An 18,453-nucleotide genomic window follows, 5' to 3' on the forward strand; every position below is an offset into this window, starting at 1 on the left:
GAGTCGGTCGATGCTACCCCACCCGAGCACTGTATCAACGGCCCAAATTCGACCCCACCCGAGCACTGTATCAACGGCCCAAATCTTGTTTTGACATGCAAAATTGATCCGAACCATTGATCCTGGCTTCAGGGTACCGCATCGACCCAACCCAGATGGATATACCAAAGTTAACCGATGATAAGTGCCGCACGGCAAACATTTTCTTTTATTATTAAAAATGGGACTCCTACTGTGGTAAATATCAGAAATTTTTTCAAATGGTTATGTAAGCTCAATCTCATTAAAGTTGAGAGGTCCAATTACATGGCTAGCGGATCATGTATGCACAAGTGAGGTTTTGCACGAGAGAAAAATTAAAATTTAAAGATTGAACATTTTACTTTAATATGCAAACCAGGAATAACAGATGCAAAAGAGAGAAAGATCATGGTTAGGCTCTCAAAGCACAGCACGTTTCCACGACACAAAAAAACAAAACAAAAAAGAAGGCTGCAAGCTATCATGTCACTTAGGTCCAGCAAATTTACTCATCATTTTTGTGATAATTGGAGCAACCTTCGGATTAGCTTGATGTTTAGCCAAGTTAGCAGGGTTTTTCATAACTGCAAAACAACCAGATAGACGACAAATTAGCAAAACATGTGAAACAAGTAATGTTACTTGTTCTGAACATTATACACCGAGACCGGGGACAAAGATCTATATTTGAGTACTCTATTCGCAAGTGTAAACAAAAACAAGCAGACATGTATGACAGGACGCAAACATGCGATTTCAGAATTTCTTTTCGGCAAACATTATTACTTTGAAATGACCTTGTTCTTTTTCTTTTCCTTATAAATTATTTTGCAAAATTAGCTTCAAATTTGCAGGAAGAACAATAACCAACCAAAGGTTAAAATATCAAAATGTTATATTCAAAATCTTGATAAGACAAAGGTCAATTTTTTAAAATTTCTTAATTGAAAATAACAGAAGAAAGACCGATTGACAAGCGATGATCGACAGACCACAATGCCAAAAGAGCGACATCAACTAAACAAAGGCATAGAAACCCGTACCATCTTGGAGTGCCGCCATGACTTCAGGATCTTTGAATGCTGCCATCATTTCAGGATCCTGTTAAAAGTAAAGCAAATCAATAGCTGAGAAATAAACTATAGCGATCTGCCAATCTCCCACAACAAGAACAATAGTTGAGGTAGCTTGAGAGTTGAGCCTAGCCTCTGTGATCATCCCTCGACAAGGCAAATGGGGTTATAAACAATAATACTACCATCAATTAATCATCTACGAGTTTCTCAAGTTTGAACGAAATACATGAACGAAGATTTCACTTACATTCAAGATTTTGCTGAAGTCAAAATTCCCAGGCATACCACCAGGTGCACTCCCAGGAAAACCACCTGGCATGCCACCAGGCATTCCCCCAGGAAAGCCACTGGGCATGCCGCCAGGAAAGCCACCGGGCATGCCGCCAGGAAAGCCACCGGGCATGCCGCCAGGAAAGCCACCAGGCATGCCACCAGGTTTTCTACTACTTGATGATTGCTCTTGATTCTTAGCCTTTTCATATGCAGCCTAAACAAACGCAAAGCTTAAAATTAGGTTCTTTACATAAAAGAACCAACATGCATAGATGGTTCACCTGAGCTTCAGCACGGCGACGTTGTCGCTCACGCTCAGCCTTCCTGTCTTCTCGTTCTTTGTGCAGCCTGTCATATTTCCTCCGATGATCCTCTATCTTATGTGCATTGGGCTCAACCTAGTGCCAAAAAAGCAAATTCATCACATATGAGAGAACTCGCATTGTTTGTCAATGCACTCATGTTTGGTCATGATCTTGCCTGTCTAAGGCAGATTTGACTGAAAATGGTAATTAAACATCAATGGGCATTCATCTCTCTCACACACTAACAACATACACACACCCACACACAAACTTCCAGACACAAACCTTCTTAAGTACAGCACTGATTTCCTCGTCATAGTCTAACTTCGATGCCAAGTGCAAATCCTTGGCAGCCTCTTGCCATTGTCCGAGCATTGCTCGGGCTATGCCACGTGATTTGTACCCTTTAGCAGAATCAGGATTGATCTGTCATACAACAACAAAAAAAAATGGATTGATCTGTCATAGACAAGAAAACTTCCGTAAATTCGTTGGTACTTATATATTTAGTAGTACAGCAAAATATTCAACAGATCAATACAAAATGTATGGCACGACCATAACAACATGAAGCAAAAAGAAGAACAAAAAAGAAGAGAGAGAGAGATTTCTATGCAGGAGAGACAAAGTCCAACTAATTTACATGCCAGTATGTTATCAAATGGTCAATACTATATGTTATATTCGAATGTACAGTACAGAACACATAATTTTCTATTATGTATGAATCAAGACAGCTTGGGTCCATCACAACAAGGTGAAATGCCCCTCTCCTTTGAATCTGAGAATTACTATTCTCAACAAATTAATAAAATGCAGAGGCAAACAATCACGTGCCACCAAAAGAGATTAAAAAAAAAAAGGACAACCTCCAGAGCTGCAGTTGCGTCCCTGATAGCAGCATTTGGTTTCTTCATTTTGATGTATACACTAGCTGAAAGTTGGCCATCAAATTCACCCACGTCAGAGTTATAAAAAAGAGCAGAAAAAGTCTGGCAAGAAACATTTACGGTATAAGACATCAACTTTATGAATTTAATACCCATAAAAGAGAGAGAAAAGATAATATAGGGTTTACCTCGAGTTGCATACATAATTGCGGACGTAGGATTGAGCAGTATAGCTGTGGTAAGATGCTCAATGGCTTCTTCAAGCTTACCTGATCAGATTTCAAAGCAATTTTAACACATTAAGCAGGATTGCCACAGCAAGAGCGATTACTTCACAGATCTTCAAAAATTGGTTAAAACCTTCTGAAATTGCTTCCATGGCTTGCATTTTAGCCTCCTGAGAAGCATCACGGTTTTCTTCAGTTACCTCAACAGAGGCATCTCCCATCTACAAGACCATTACCCGTTAACATGTATCGCATCTGGAAATATCACAAGCTAAATACAAACAAACTTTTTTTAAAAGAGATGGTTTTTTCAAAACCTTCTGTGGTGGCTCATTATCAGGATCCACAACATCACTTTCGTCAAGCTCCACATCGGACTCAACTATTGCAGGCTCTTCTTCTTCATCCTTCTGAAATTGAGGCTCATCCTCAACGTTATCCATGTCCTCATCACTCTCATCCATCACATTAGACTTCTTTACTCATACACAACAACAAAGTACATCAATAACCAAATGAAGCATCAACTAGCTTTTTTGTCTCAAGATAAAACCTTCTATCCTAGTTACAAAAACTTCGACCGAGTAACCATGAGAAAACCGTGAATCCTTCACAAAAGTGGAGAATATCGAGAATGTTAAAAGAAACTATCAGTATCCCCCCCGCTTGAGGACTAAAATCACCCCATAAATTTCGCTTCTATTGACCTCTTTCATTTCAAGGCAGTGAAGTTTTGGCCATACAGAAATACATTCCAATGACCACATCAGACAACATAAAATCAAATTTACATTATTGAAAAAAGAAAAATTAACTGAGATCAAGAAAAACATACCGCCTTATCATTGTCAGCCTTGTACCCTGCCAGAGGAACCTTACCTCCGAGACTGCAAAATAATTCAAATTCAAATATGATAAAAGGTGGAAAAACTCGATTAGTTTACTCGAGATGAACAATTTGAGCAATATTCCATAAAAATGCCCAGAAAAATCACTACCTCTCGATGTAGTCCCGGAAGAAGGAGAGGGAGGGATCCGCGAGAACGGAGGGATTGGATTCGCAAAGTTCAACAAATTGCTTCAGTTGATTGATCTTCGTAGCGTCCATCGCAGATTAATTGTACTCACGACTCAGAGAACAGTAGGGTTTTGGAAGATGGATCAGGGTTCTTGGGATTTTGGTATCGAGTGAGAAAAGCTTCTAATTTTATAATTTGCGTCGCCCCTTGACTTGTTTCCTCAAACTTTCTAGTAGCTTCTCTAGCACTGGATAAGTTTTTCTTATTCTTTATTTTAATTTATGATGATTTTTCTTATTCTAGTAAACACTTCCAAGACATAATGAAAAATTATATATTAGTATTATCTGTTGAAAAATATTATTATTATTAATATTATGTTGAATATTGAATGTTGAATGTTGAATGTTGAATATTGAGTTGTAAAATGTGGAAAATTAGTGTGTGATGATGTAGATTATGATGTATTTATTTTTGGACTAATCTCAAATGTGGATCTATAAATAGGTCTTCATTTGTGATGAAAAATACAATTGAGTTGAGAGAAAAATATTATAAAGTGTAGAGTTTGATAAATTTTGAGTTTTGGAGTATTTATTTTTTACCGTAAATTTTTACTTTTTCACAACACGTTATCAGCACGATCGCTCGAAGGTTCTCTATATTTTCCGACGCTCCAAAATACAAGAAGAAGTCAAAAATATTCAACAAGTAAGAATATTTATTTTACTGTTTATATATTTTTATTGTGTATATATTAATATATAATATCATGTTATGAAAAAAAATAAGTTTTTTTTCAAAACTTGTTATAAATCCTGGGAGGATGTTAAGACGACATCCCACACTCCCGGTAAGGGATACGACAAGTATAAAACCTCTAAGGTTTTTAAACAATAACGTGATATATATTTATTATGTATATATATTAACTATATTAATATATAATTTCATGTTATTATATAAAAGGTTGTCTATGACACTGACCTTATAATAACGTGATATGATATATATTATTGTGTATTTATATACTAACCATATTTGTATAATCTCATGTTATTATATAAAAGGTTGTCTACGGCACCGATCTTATAATAATGTGATATGATATACTATACCTGACTTTATACTAACTATATTAGTATAATTTCACAATATTATATAAAAGGTTGTCTACGACACCTACCTTATAATAATGTGATATGATATACATAATTATTTAATTATGATTATCATTATATGTATTGCATCATTATCACAAATTTTATTCAACACATACTCAATTTTTTCCTTACTCCCAACGGTCACAAAACGGCTAGTTTTTTGCCTATAAATATGTTCACTCAAACTCATTTTCAATCACACCAAAATTCATTCTTTCTCTCAAAATATTTTCTCGATTTTTCGAAGATGAAGATGATGGCATATATAAGGCTATTTTTCATAACGGCTATGATCATCATGCTCACGAGTCTTGTACTCACCAGCGATTTTTCACCGCACACATTTTATCTATTTTTAAACATACTTGTACTCGTCGTTTATCCATTATTTTGTATTGTCATATTAATGGAAATTAACTAATAAAATGCATTGTTGTTTTTCTAGTACCATCATGTCAAATTTGGCAAAACTTAAATTCGTTGCTCTCGATATCACTAGAAAAGAGAAAAGAAATGTTAATGAGAAATCATCAATCCCGACTCAATGTATCTACGGCATTTCCAGAAGCAAATGTCGTAAGTAAAAATGAAAACCAAAATCAAAGGCATAAACTAGATTTTGGTTGAGGTCGAGGATGTGGTCATGAACGTGGACGTAGAAATGATCATGGTCGTGCTTATGGCCGTGAATATGAAAATAATCGAGATAGTTACTTCAATAACTAATCTCAAAAGAACGTCACGAACCACCCAAAAAGGCAGCATGAAAATATGAGTGAAAATAAAAATCACTCAAAAAGATATGAGAGTGTTTGTTATAAATGTGGCACTCCAAGACATTGGTCATGTACCACTAAACACTTATGTAAGCTCTTTAAAATATCGATAAATGGAAAAGAAAAAGAGACTAATTTTGTTGAAATCAGTAACCATTTAAGTTGTTCAACTTATTTCAATGCTGCCGATTTTTTTAAATGATTTCGAGAATATTGATTAATATATTGGTGGGACTAGAATGTAACATGCTATATTTTTCATGCATTCTTATGAAACATGATATATTTTGCTTATATATATTATCCTTGATTTTTCTTTATTATATTTTTGTGAAGTTTGATATGAAAATGCTATGAGCAAACATGAAAATAATATCATGGAAATTTGCATACCATATAGTGGTACAACACACACTATTCTGCGAGATAAAAGATATTTCTTGGAAATAAAACCAACAAAAGCAATGGTGAATACCATATCAGTTCCTGTAGACTTGATTGAAGGTTGTGGTAAAGCACAATTTTTGTTACCAAATGATACAAAATTTCTGATAAATGATGTTTTATATTCACCACAATCGAAAAGAAATTTGTTGAGTTTTAATGACATATATTCTCATGGATATGATACTGAGACGATAACTGATGGAAATCAGAAATATATGTGTCTTACCACATATAAATCAGGAAAGAAATATGTGGTTGAAAAATTATCAATGCTCCCTACTGGATTGCATTATACACATATAAGGCCAATCGAATCAAATATGGTGGTTAATAGTTCTTCAATATTAACAAATTGGCATGATCGATTGGGACATCCTGGTTCAATAATGATGCGAAGAATTATTGAAAATACGCATGGTCATCCATTGAAAGACCAGAAGATCTTTCAAAATAATAAGTTTCAATGTAAAGCATGTTCTCTTGGAAAACTTATTATAAGACCATCGCCAGCTAAAATCCAAACTGAATCACCCATATTTCTTGAACGTATTCAGGGTGATATTTGTGGGCCAATTCATCCACCATGTGGACCATTTCGATACTTTATGGTATTGATCGATGCATCTAGCAGATGGTCACATGTATGCTTATTGTCAACTCGTAATGTGGCATTTGCAAGATTGATGGCTCAATTAATAAAATTGCGAAATCAATTTCTCGATTATACAATCAAGAAAATAAGACTTGATAATGCTGGAGAATTTACATCCCAGACTTTCAATGATTATTGTATGTCAATGGGAATCACTATTGAACATCCTGTAGCTCATGTTCATATGCAAAATGGATTAGCTGAATCATTGATTAAACGTCTACAACTGATTGCTAGACCAATGATTATGAAAACAAAACTCCCTATTTCTATATGGGGATATGCAATTTTACATGCTGCGGCATTAATTCGCATCAGACCAAGTGCATATCATAAATTCTCCCCATTGCAACTTGCATTTGGTAAAGAACCAAATATCTCTCATCTGAGAATTTTTGGATGTATGGTGTATGTGCCTATTGCACCACCTCAACGATCAAAAATGGGTCCACAAAGAAAAATCGGTATTTATATCGGTTATGATAGTCCATCAATCATTCGATATCTTGAGCCTCAGACAGGCGATGTGTTTACAGCACGCTTTGCTGATTGTCATTTTAATGAAGAAATCTTCCCAGTGTTAGGGGGAGAAAAGAAACACATCGAAAAAGAAATCACATGGTATGTACCATCATTGTTACATTTGGATCCAAGGACCAAACAATGTGAGAAAGATGTACAGCAAATTGTGCACATGAAAAGAATTGCAAATCAAATGCCAGATGCATTTGCAGACACAAAAGGGGTAACAAAATCATATATACATGCTGTAAATGCCCCTGCTCGAATTGAAGTTCCAAAGAAACAAATTGAAGACACTCATGATGTCATAAAACGCTTGAAGCGTGGAAGACCAGTCGGTTCCAAGGATAAAAATCCTCGGAAAAGAAAAGGTATAGAGAAACACGACGATCATAAAATAGAAAATGGTGTTCCAGAAGAATCACCTGATGATGAAAATATTCTGTCAGAACCACAAACTGACGAGAATCGTGAAATCTCTATCAATTATATTAATACTGGAAAAATATGGAACCGAAAAGACATAGAAGATATTGATGAGATATTTTCTTATAATGTGGCTTGTGACATCGTAAATGAAAATGAGGATCATGAACCAAAATCTTTTGGTGAATGTAAAACTCGTCATGATTGGGTCAAATGGAAAGATGTCATCCAGGTTGAATTGAATTCTCTGAATAAACGCAATGTTTTTGGACTATAGTCCTCACACCTGAAGGTGTAAAACCTGTTGGATACAAATGGGTTTTTATTCGAAAGCGAAATGAGAAAAATGAAATAGTCAGATATAAAGCTAGACTTGTTGCACAAGATTTTTCTCAAAGGCCTGGAATTGATTATGGAAAAACGTATTCTCCTGTTATGGATGCAATTACGTTTCGATATTTGATTAGTTTGGCAGTGTCTGAAAATTTGGAAATGTGTCTTATGGATGTTGTTACAGCTTACTTATATGGATCACTTGATAGTGATATATACATGAAAATCCCTGAAGGATTTAAGATGCCTGAAGCACAAAGTTCAAAACCCAGAGAATTTTATTCTGTAAAATTGCAAAGATCATTATATGGGTTAAAGCAATCCGGCCGAATGTGGTATAATCGGCTAAGTGAGCACTTGATGAAAAAGGGATATGTAAATGATCCAATATGCCCTTGTATTTTCATCAAGAAAATAACATCCAGATGTGTAATTATTGCTGTATATGTTGATGATTTAAACATCATTGGAACGAATAAAGAAATTCAAGAAGTTATGATGTACTTGAAGGAAGAATTCGAAATGAAGGATCTTGGAAAAACCAAGTATTGTCTGGGTTTGCAAATCGAACAAAAAGAATGTGGAATTTTTGTTCACAAGGAAAATTATACAGAAAAGATCCTTAAACATTTTAATATGGATAAATCAAATCTATTAAGTACTTCAATGGTTGTAAGATCATTAAACATAGAAAAGGATCCATTCCGTCCATGTGGAGATGATGAAGTTATACTTGGTCCAGAAGTATCATATCTAAGTGCCATTGGTGCTGAAACGACCCTAACTCTATAATAAATAAATATGCGGAATTTTTTTTTTTTTTTTATACTTACTAAATAAAATATGTACATATATGCCCATACATATATGCACAGAATAAAAATATTTAAAATGAATAAACAATTAAATACTTAAATAAAAATGCATTCTTAAAAATATAATAAATATCTGAGTCAAACATTAATTAAAAATATACTGCAAAGTAAATAAAAGTTTGCATGCACTGAAAATATTAAATAAATATTCTAGACCCTCAATCACTGAAAACAATAAAAATGTATCATGCTGACAAAAACAATAACATGCATAGCGACTCAGAATATTTCACGGTCACGGGGCCACTGCACGCATGCTCATACGTCCTCGCCTCCGGTGGGTACAATATCATCCTCAACGTACTCACCTGCACCATACCAGTGTAGTGAGCCTAGAGGCCCAACATGCTAACATAACAAGGGTTTAAAATAATTTAAACCAATTTGATACTAATACATACATATACATGAATGAGCATGCTTAAAAATTACATAACATAACTTACTTAAATAAACATAATACATAACATAATACATAACATTATTGAGCAATTTATTTTCTAACATAGCATGGTTGTATCCGTAGTGTAACCTTAAATCATACATTAAATACTGATCAGCGTGGAAACCTACGTACGTGGCCGGTGACGAATCACCTCTTAAATTGGCAGTAAACTGCCCTTCAATCATATGGGGACGAATCCCCCTTAAATTGTCACACTACTTCAACTTCCAACATAAAATATTTTTATTGCTCAACTTAAACATTAAATCATGCATAAAATATTATTTCATGAATGCATGTACTTGAATAAAATGTGTGTCCATCATATATATTTAATTTAATTTCTTACTAACATATAAATATTAAAATAACTTAAATGCATAAAAATAATTAAATATATATTCAGGACACATGCAAATTTTTCTCATGGATGGTCCTGGACTGCCGGCCCTACACTCAAGCCCATTAACTTAAAAACTTGGCCCATTAACATATCAAAGCCCATTAAAATTAGCTTAGGCCCAATAACACTGTCCCTGGCCCAATGGGCCCAAAAGTCCATTAACAGGCCCAATAACTTTCATGGGCTCCCAAGCCCATAAAAATTTCTAGCCAACTTAAAAATTTAATTAAAAATTCTAAAAAGCCCTAAAATAATTTAATTAACCCAAAATAATTTAATGGAGCCCAAGTAAATTTAAATGGTACTAATTAAATTTTAGGGAATTTAATTAGTCCATTTAATTCCTAATTAACTTAAAGACTTAAAAATAAAAATACCCGAACCCAAATAAAAATAACCCGAACCCGGACCCACTTAACTTAACCCATATTATTTTAGACCCGACCCGGACCCAAGACCCGACCCGGACCCATCAGAAACCCTAGGACCCGATCGTTTCCTTACCTCTCCTTCTCGGCCGCCCGGCTGCGTGAGCAGCAGGCCTTCCCGGCCTGCTGCAGCCCAGCTCCGGCCACCGTGGCCGGAGCCCCGCCGGCAGGACCTCCCCAGGGTCCTGCCGGTTCGAACCACCCCCTGGTTCGAACCCCATGCGGCCTAGACTAGGAGCCCGAAGGCCCTTCCCGTCAAGCCCTAGCCTGCGCAACTCCTGCACCCTTCTCGGAAAAACCTTTCGGCCTTGGTTTCTAGCCCTCAACCCAACCATGGCCGACTCACCTAGACCTCCTAGGGACCCCGTAGGACCTAGCCAACAGCCCCTTTCATGCCATGGAGGAAAGAAACGTGAGCATGAACTATACTTGTCCAAAAACGAAAGCATGAGAGGAAGAAATCGAAAACTTGCTGTCAAAAAGTTTATATTCTGATGTTACCCACTCACACTCATACATGCACTGATATAGATTTGAAAAGTAGAAAGAAACATGCCTTTCACCGATTTATGGAGTTTAGAAGCGTGTACGACGGACTTCGGGACGACGGGACGACGACGGGGTGTCGTGGCTGCTTGGAACCTTCGAAATAAATGGCTATGGAGTCTTGAAGGATGCTAGGTCGAAGATGATGATGCCTTTCAGTGGGGGTGGCGGCTGATGTGTGAGGAGGAAGAAGGGATCGGCTAGTATAGGGTTTGAGGATTATTTTAGGTAGATAATGGTTTAATAATTAAAATAGGAAGATAATAACATAATTAAAATAATCCCAACTTTAAAAATAATAATACTAACATAAATATTATAAAATCTCGAAATAATAATTTTAGGGAATTTTAAAGATAATAAAAAGTCAATATTTTGGCTTAATTTGAATAAAAATGGACTCCTAAAATTAAATAAAATTAAATACTTAAAATTTTGAGATAATAAAACTCAAAATAATAATTTAAGGCTCCAAAAAGGCTCATAAAATAATTTGGGTGGAAAGTTGTCATCTCGTCCGTCCACGGTCCCGTCTACGCGATTAAATAATAAAAATACTAAAAATCATAAAAATCACTAATTATGGGTTAAATGCTTAAAAATAACTTAAATCATGCATAAATAATTCACATAATTATTTAACCCATAAATCATAAATTTAAATAATTAAATATCCTAATTATGCAGGCAGATTTATGTAATTAAAAATACCGGGTGTTACAATTCTCCCCCCCTTAAATTGAATTTCGTCCTCGAAATTAAAGTACTTACCCGAACATCTCCGGGTAGCGAGTCCTCATATCCTCCTCGGTCTCCCAAGTAGCTTCCTCCTCCGAGTGATTCAGCCACTGGACTCTGACCATCGGTATGACCCGCGTCCTAAGTCTCCGCTCCTCTCTAGCCAAGATCCGCACTGGTCTCTCCTCATACACTAGATCTGGTGGCAACTGTAAGGGCTCGAAATCCAACACATGCGACGGATTGGAGACATATCTCCGAAGCATGGATACATGGAAAACGTTGTGCACTGCCGCTAGCCCTGGAGGTAGAGCTAAACGATAGGCCAACGTGCCAACTCGCTCCAAGATCTCGAATGGCCCTATGTATCTCGGATTAAGCTTGCCTCTCCGCCCAAAACGCGCTACTCCCTTCATAGGTGACACCTTCAAGAATACGTGATCACCTACCGCGAACTCCAAATCGCGTCGTCTGGCATCTGCATAACTCTTCTGCCGACTCTGCGCAGTCCTTATCCTATCTCGAATCTGCGTCACAATGTCAGCTGTCTGCTGCACAATCTCTGGACCCAACAAAATCCTCTCTCCAACCTCATCCCAATGCACCGGAGATCTGCATCTCCTCCCATAGAGCGCTGCATATGGAGCCATACCTATAGACGACTGAAAGCTGTTGTTATAGGTAAACTCCACTAATGGCAGTCTAGTCTCCCAAGATCCTCGAAAATCGATAACACAAGCTCTCAGAAGATCCTCGAGAACCTGGATCACTCTCTCGGACTGACCATCTGTCTGGGGATGAAATGCTGTACTGAACAAAAGCCTAGTCCCCAAAGCTGTGTGCAGACTCTTCCAAAATGCTGAGGTGAACCTCGGATCTCTGTCTGATACAATAGACACTGGTATGCCATGCAGTCTAACAATCTCTCTGATGTAAAGCTCTGCATACTGTGTCAAAGTGTATGTAATCCTTACCGGCAAGAAATGAGCTGACTTGGTGAGTCTATCCACAATCACCCAAATCGCTGTACACCCTCTGGTACTCCTCGGTAAGCCAACTACAAAGTCCATCGTAATATTCTCCCACTTCCATTCCGGAATAGGGAGAGGTCTAAGAAGTCCTGCTGGACGCTGATGCTCTGCTTTGACTTGCTGACAAGTCAAGCACTCTGACACCACTCTCCCGATGTCACTCTTCATACCGGGCCACCAATACAATAGCTGCAAGTCTTTGTACATCTTCGTACTTCCGGGGTGAATGGAGTACGGAGATGCGTGAGTCTCTGTCAAAATCTCAGCTCGCAACTGATCGACGTTCGGTACCCACATCCTACCACGGTACTGAACGATGCCATCCTCCACTGTATATAAGAGATTTCCTCTAGCCTCATCTCTCTGTCTCCATCGCTGTAACTCCTCATCAGTGGACTGTCCCTCTCTAATCCGATCTCTCAAAACTGGCTGCACCGTCAACACTGACAAGCTCGGTGCATGACCGCTCGGATAGCACTCCAAACCAAATTTCTGAATCTCGGTCTGTAGTGGTAACTGCACAGTCAAACATGATACCACTGACGACTTCCGACTCAAAGCATCTGCCACTACATTAGCCTTACCCGGATGGTAGCTAATGTCACAATCATAGTCCTTCACCAATTCCAACCATCTGCGCTGTCTCATGTTCAACACCTTCTGGGTGAAGAAGTACTTGAGGCTCTTGTGATCGGTGAAAATCTTGCACTTCTCGCCGTAAAGATAGTGCCTCCAGATTTTCAAAGCGAAGACCACTGCTGCCAACTCCAAGTCATGCGTCGGGTAGTTCTGCTCATGAATCTTCAACTGTCTCGACGCATACGCAATAACCTTACCACACTGCATAAGCACTGCGCCTAAACCAAGTTTAGACGCGTCGGTGTAAACCACTAACTCCTCATGTGGTACTGTCATCGCTAACACTGGTGCTGTAGTGAGTGCTTCCTTCAGCTGATCGAAGCTCCTCTGACAGTCTGAACTCCAGATAAACTTCGCATTCTTCTTGGTCAAGGAAGTCAAGGGTACTGCAATAGAGGAAAAACCCTTGATGAACTTCCTATAATACCCTGCCAAACCCAAGAAACTGCGAATCTCTGAAGCATTCTTCGGAATACCCCAATTCTGCACTGCCTCCACCTTAGACTGATCGACTGCAACTCCATCTCTCGAAATAATGTGGCCAAGAAATGCCACCTGCTCAAGCCAAAACTCGCACTTGCTGAACTTGGCATACAACCGATGCTCCCTCAAAGTCTGCAATGCGGTCTGAAGGTGCTGTCTATGCTCCTCGATGCTCCTAGAATAGATCAAAATATCATCAATAAAGACTATGATGAACTGATCCAGATATGGCTGAAAGACTCGGTTCATGAGATCCATGAAAACCGCTGGAGCATTGGTCAACCCAAATGGCATCACTAAGAACTCGTAATGCCCATATCGTGTCCGGAAAGCAGTCTTGGACACATCTGCATCCCTAACACGCAACTGATGGTAACCAGATCGCAGATCGATCTTGGAGAACACTGAAGCTCCCTGCAACTGGTCAAACAAGTCCTCTATCCTCGGCAGTGGATACTTGTTCTTCACTGTGACTCTGTTAAGCTCTCGGTAATCGATGCACAGTCTCATACTGCCATCCTTCTTCTTCACAAACAACACCGGAGCTCCCCAAGGAGAAAAGCTAGGTCGAACAAAGCCTTTCTCTAACAACTCCTGAATCTGCTCCTTCAACTCTTTCATCTCGGTAGGAGCAAGCCTGTACGGTGCCTTAGAGATAGGCACGGTGTCTGGCACTAAGTCAATACTGAACTCCACCTCTCTCACTGGTGGAATTCCTGCCACATCCTCCGGAAAGACATCCGGAAAGTCACGAACCACCTCTAACTCTGATAATGATCTGCTAGATGGCTCTGAAGTCGTGACAATACTCGCTAGAAACCCCTGGCAACCCCGTCTCAACAACTTCCTCGCCTGAATATAGGATATGACCTGAGGAATATCACTGCTCTGAGATGCATGAAAAGTGAACGGGTCGCCCCCTGTAGGTCTCACTGACACTGATCTCCGACGAAAATCAATCGAAGCTCCATTGACTGTCAACCAGTCCATACCCAAAATAAGATCAAAACCACTCAAAGGCAAGACTACTACATCTGCTCGAATGGAGTGTCCCTGCAGCTCTAACTCCAGTCCTCGAATAACCTTCGAGGTAGACATAATCTGCCCTGACGGCATAGTAACATCATACCCACTGTCACTACTCTCAGGTGTGATGCCTACCCGCCGGATAAATTCCAGGGAGATAAACGAATGCGTAGCTCCTGAATCTAGCAACGCAAACGTGGAGTTGCCTCCAACTAGAATTCTCCCGGTGATCAAGGAGGTGTCTGGATCGACCTCCTCAGCCTGCATCACGAACACCCTACCAGCGGTGTTCTTCTTCCTGGGGCAGTTAGCAATCTGATGCCCCGGCTCTCTGCAGTGGAAGCAAACTCCTGCTCCCAATAGGCAAGGTCCCGAATGCATCTTCTGGCACTTCGGGCAAGTGGGATGAGCTATGGCATTCGGGGCCCCGCCCCTCTGCTGCTGCTGCGGCCTCTGCTGCTGTGGCCTCTGCTGCTGATTCGGGCCCTTAGCCGGCCCTGTATACTGCTTCTTCGCAGGTGGCTGCGAAGATGGTCGCTGATATCCTGTCTGTACAAACTGCCTCTTGCCCTGCTGCTCTCTCTGGATCGCTCTCCGACCCTCCTCAGAACGCAAGGCCCTGCTGACTGCAGACTCATATGTAAACACGTCTGCCATGCGCACGTCATGCCTGATCTCAGCCTTCAGGCCCTCAACAAACTGTCGCAGCTTCTCCTGCGGACTATCAGCAATCATGGGCACAAAACGACAGCCCCTCTCAAACTGGCTTATGTACTCCACCACAGATCTGTCCCCCTGACGGAGACTCATGAACTCTCGGATCATGCGACTGCGCACATCCTCAGTGAAATATTTGGCGTAGAAGATACGCCTGAACTCAGCCCATGTCAGAGTAGGTAGATGGACTCCTCGTACTGCACCCTCCCACCATGAGGCTGCATCGCCTCGCATCATGTACGTAGCACAGCTCACCCTGTCGGCGTCTGTGATCCCCATATAGTCAAAGATGGACTCCAAAGATCGAATCCATCCCTCAGCCACCAACGGATCGGTGGTCCCCAGAAACTCCTTAGGCCCCTTCTTCTGGAACCTCTCGGCGACGTCCTCCTCGTGGGACAGTCTGGGACGGGCTGCCTGCTGCTCCAGCAAGGCAGTAATACCCGCCATCATCGTGGCACTGGCCTGCTCCAGTGCTGTCATGGGGTGCTGCTGAGGTGGCGGTGGAGGTGGAGGTGGATGTGGAGGTCTCCCACGTCGATTCACCTGTCTGGGAGGCATTCTGCACCACCACATATTTATTTACGTAAATCGCCATGCATAACTAAGTGTTTTGAAATTAATACTAACTTAAATTCTAGAAATTAAATCATGCTACAAACATTTAAAACTTACAGACCGGTAGCGTGGATTTCTGAGCTCGCATAGCAGTGAGGACCCCTCCGAGGACCGTGCTCTGATACCAACTGAAACGACCCTAACTCTATAATAAATAAATATGCGGAATTTTTTTTTTTTTTTTTATACTTACTAAATAAAATATGTACATATATGCCCATACATATATGCACAGAATAAAAATATTTAAAATGAATAAACAATTAAATACTTAAATAAAAATGCATTCTTAAAAATATAATAAATATCCGAGTCAAACATTAATTAAAAATATACTGCAAAGTAAATAAAAGTTTGCATGCACTGAAAATATTAAATAAATATTCTAGACCCTCAATCACTGAAAACAATAAAAATGTATCATGCTGACAAAAACAATAACATGCATAGCGACTCAGAATATTTCACGGTCACGGGGCCACTGCACGCATGCTCATACGTCCTCGCCTCCGGTGGGTACAATGTCATCCTCAACGTACTCACCTGCACCATACCAGTGTAGTGAGCCTAGAGGCCCAACATGCTAACATAACAAGGGTTTAAAATAATTTAAACCAATTTGATACTAATACATACATATACATGAATGAGCATGCTTAAAAATTACATAACATAACTTACTTAAATAAACATAATACATAACATAATACATAACATTATTGAGCAATTTATTTTCTAACATAGCATGGTTGTATCCGTAGTGTAACCTTAAATCATACATTAAATACTGATCAACGTGGAAACCTACGTACGTGGCCGGTGACGAATCACCTCTTAAATTGGCAGTAAACTGCCCTTCAATCATATGGGGACGAATCCCCCTTAAATTGTCACACTACTTCAACTTCCAACATAAAATATTTTTATTGCTCAACTTAAACATTAAATCATGCATAAAATATTATTTCATGAATGCATGTACTTGAATAAAATGTGTGTCCATCATATATATTTAATTTAATTTCTTACTAACATATAAATATTAAAATAACTTAAATGCATAAAAATAATTAAATATATATTCAGGACACATGCAAATTTTTCTCATGGATGGTCCTGGACTGCCGGCCCTACACTCAAGCCCATTAACTTAAAAACTTGGCCCATTAACATATCAAAGCCCATTAAAATTAGCTTAGGCCCAATAACACTGTCCCTGGCCCAATGGGCCCAAAAGTCCATTAACAGGCCCAATAACTTTCATGGGCTCCCAAGCCCATAAAAATTTCTAGCCAACTTAAAAATTTAATTAAAAATTCTAAAAAGCCCTAAAATAATTTAATTAACCCAAAATAATTTAATGGAGCCCAAGTAAATTTAAATGGTACTAATTAAATTTTAGGGAATTTAATTAGTCCATTTAATTCCTAATTAACTTAAAGACTTAAAAATAAAAATACCCGAACCCAAATAAAAATAACCCGAACCCGGACCCACTTAACTTAACCCATATTATTTTAGACCCGACCCGGACCCAAGACCCGACCCGGACCCATCAGAAACCCTAGGACCCGATCGTTTCCTTACCTCTCCTTCTCGGCCGCCCGGCTGCGTGAGCAGCAGGCCTTCCCGGCCTGCTGCAGCCCAGCTCCGGCCACCGTGGCCGGAGCCCCGCCGGCAGGACCTCCCCAGGGTCCTGCCGGTTCGAACCACCCCCTGGTTCGAACCCCATGCGGCCTAGACTAGGAGCCCGAAGGCCCTTCCCGTCAAGCCCTAGCCTGCGCAACTCCTGCACCCTTCTCGGAAAAACCTTTCGGCCTTGGTTTCTAGCCCTCAACCCAACCATGGCCGACTCACCTAGACCTCCTAGGGACCCCGTAGGACCTAGCCAACAGCCCCTTTCATGCCATGGAGGAAAGAAACGTGAGCATGAACTATACTTGTCCAAAAACGAAAGCATGAGAGGAAGAAATCGAAAACTTGCTGTCAAAAAGTTTATATTCTGATGTTACCCACTCACACTCATACATGCACTGATATAGATTTGAAAAGTAGAAAGAAACATGCCTTTCACCGATTTATGGAGTTTAGAAGCGTGTACGACGGACTTCGGGACGACGGGACGACGACGGGGTGTCGTGGCTGCTTGGAACCTTCGAAATAAATGGCTATGGAGTCTTGAAGGATGCTAGGTCGAAGATGATGATGCCTTTCAGTGGGGGTGGCGGCTGATGTGTGAGGAGGAAGAAGGGATCGGCTAGTATAGGGTTTGAGGATTATTTTAGGTAGATAATGGTTTAATAATTAAAATAGGAAGATAATAACATAATTAAAATAATCCCAACTTTAAAAATAATAATACTAACATAAATAT

At 39.5% G+C, this 18,453-nt stretch overlaps 1 protein-coding gene across 1 annotated transcript; it reads right to left on the reverse strand.

The window, feature by feature from the left end:
• Nucleotides 1–347: 347 nt before the first annotated feature.
• On the reverse strand, nucleotides 348–4,019 carry LOC140871573 (FAM10 family protein At4g22670). Its single transcript, XM_073274142.1, has 11 exons — nucleotides 3,791–4,019; nucleotides 3,628–3,679; nucleotides 3,110–3,268; nucleotides 2,926–3,013; nucleotides 2,754–2,834; nucleotides 2,545–2,609; nucleotides 1,961–2,101; nucleotides 1,652–1,768; nucleotides 1,345–1,584; nucleotides 1,065–1,122; nucleotides 348–605 (listed from the first exon to the last, which is right to left on the reverse strand). The coding sequence occupies exons 1-11, from the start codon at nucleotides 3,898–3,900 to the stop codon at nucleotides 508–510; spliced, it is 1,209 nt and encodes a 402-aa protein (XP_073130243.1). The 5' UTR covers nucleotides 3,901–4,019; the 3' UTR covers nucleotides 348–507.
• Between the last annotated feature and the right edge of the window lie 14,434 nt (nucleotides 4,020–18,453).

The sequence above is a fragment of the Henckelia pumila genome, unplaced genomic scaffold, assembly GCF_033568475.1.
Source record: "Henckelia pumila isolate YLH828 unplaced genomic scaffold, ASM3356847v2 CTG_461:::fragment_3, whole genome shotgun sequence".
In the NCBI taxonomy this organism is placed as follows: domain Eukaryota; kingdom Viridiplantae; phylum Streptophyta; class Magnoliopsida; order Lamiales; family Gesneriaceae; genus Henckelia; species Henckelia pumila.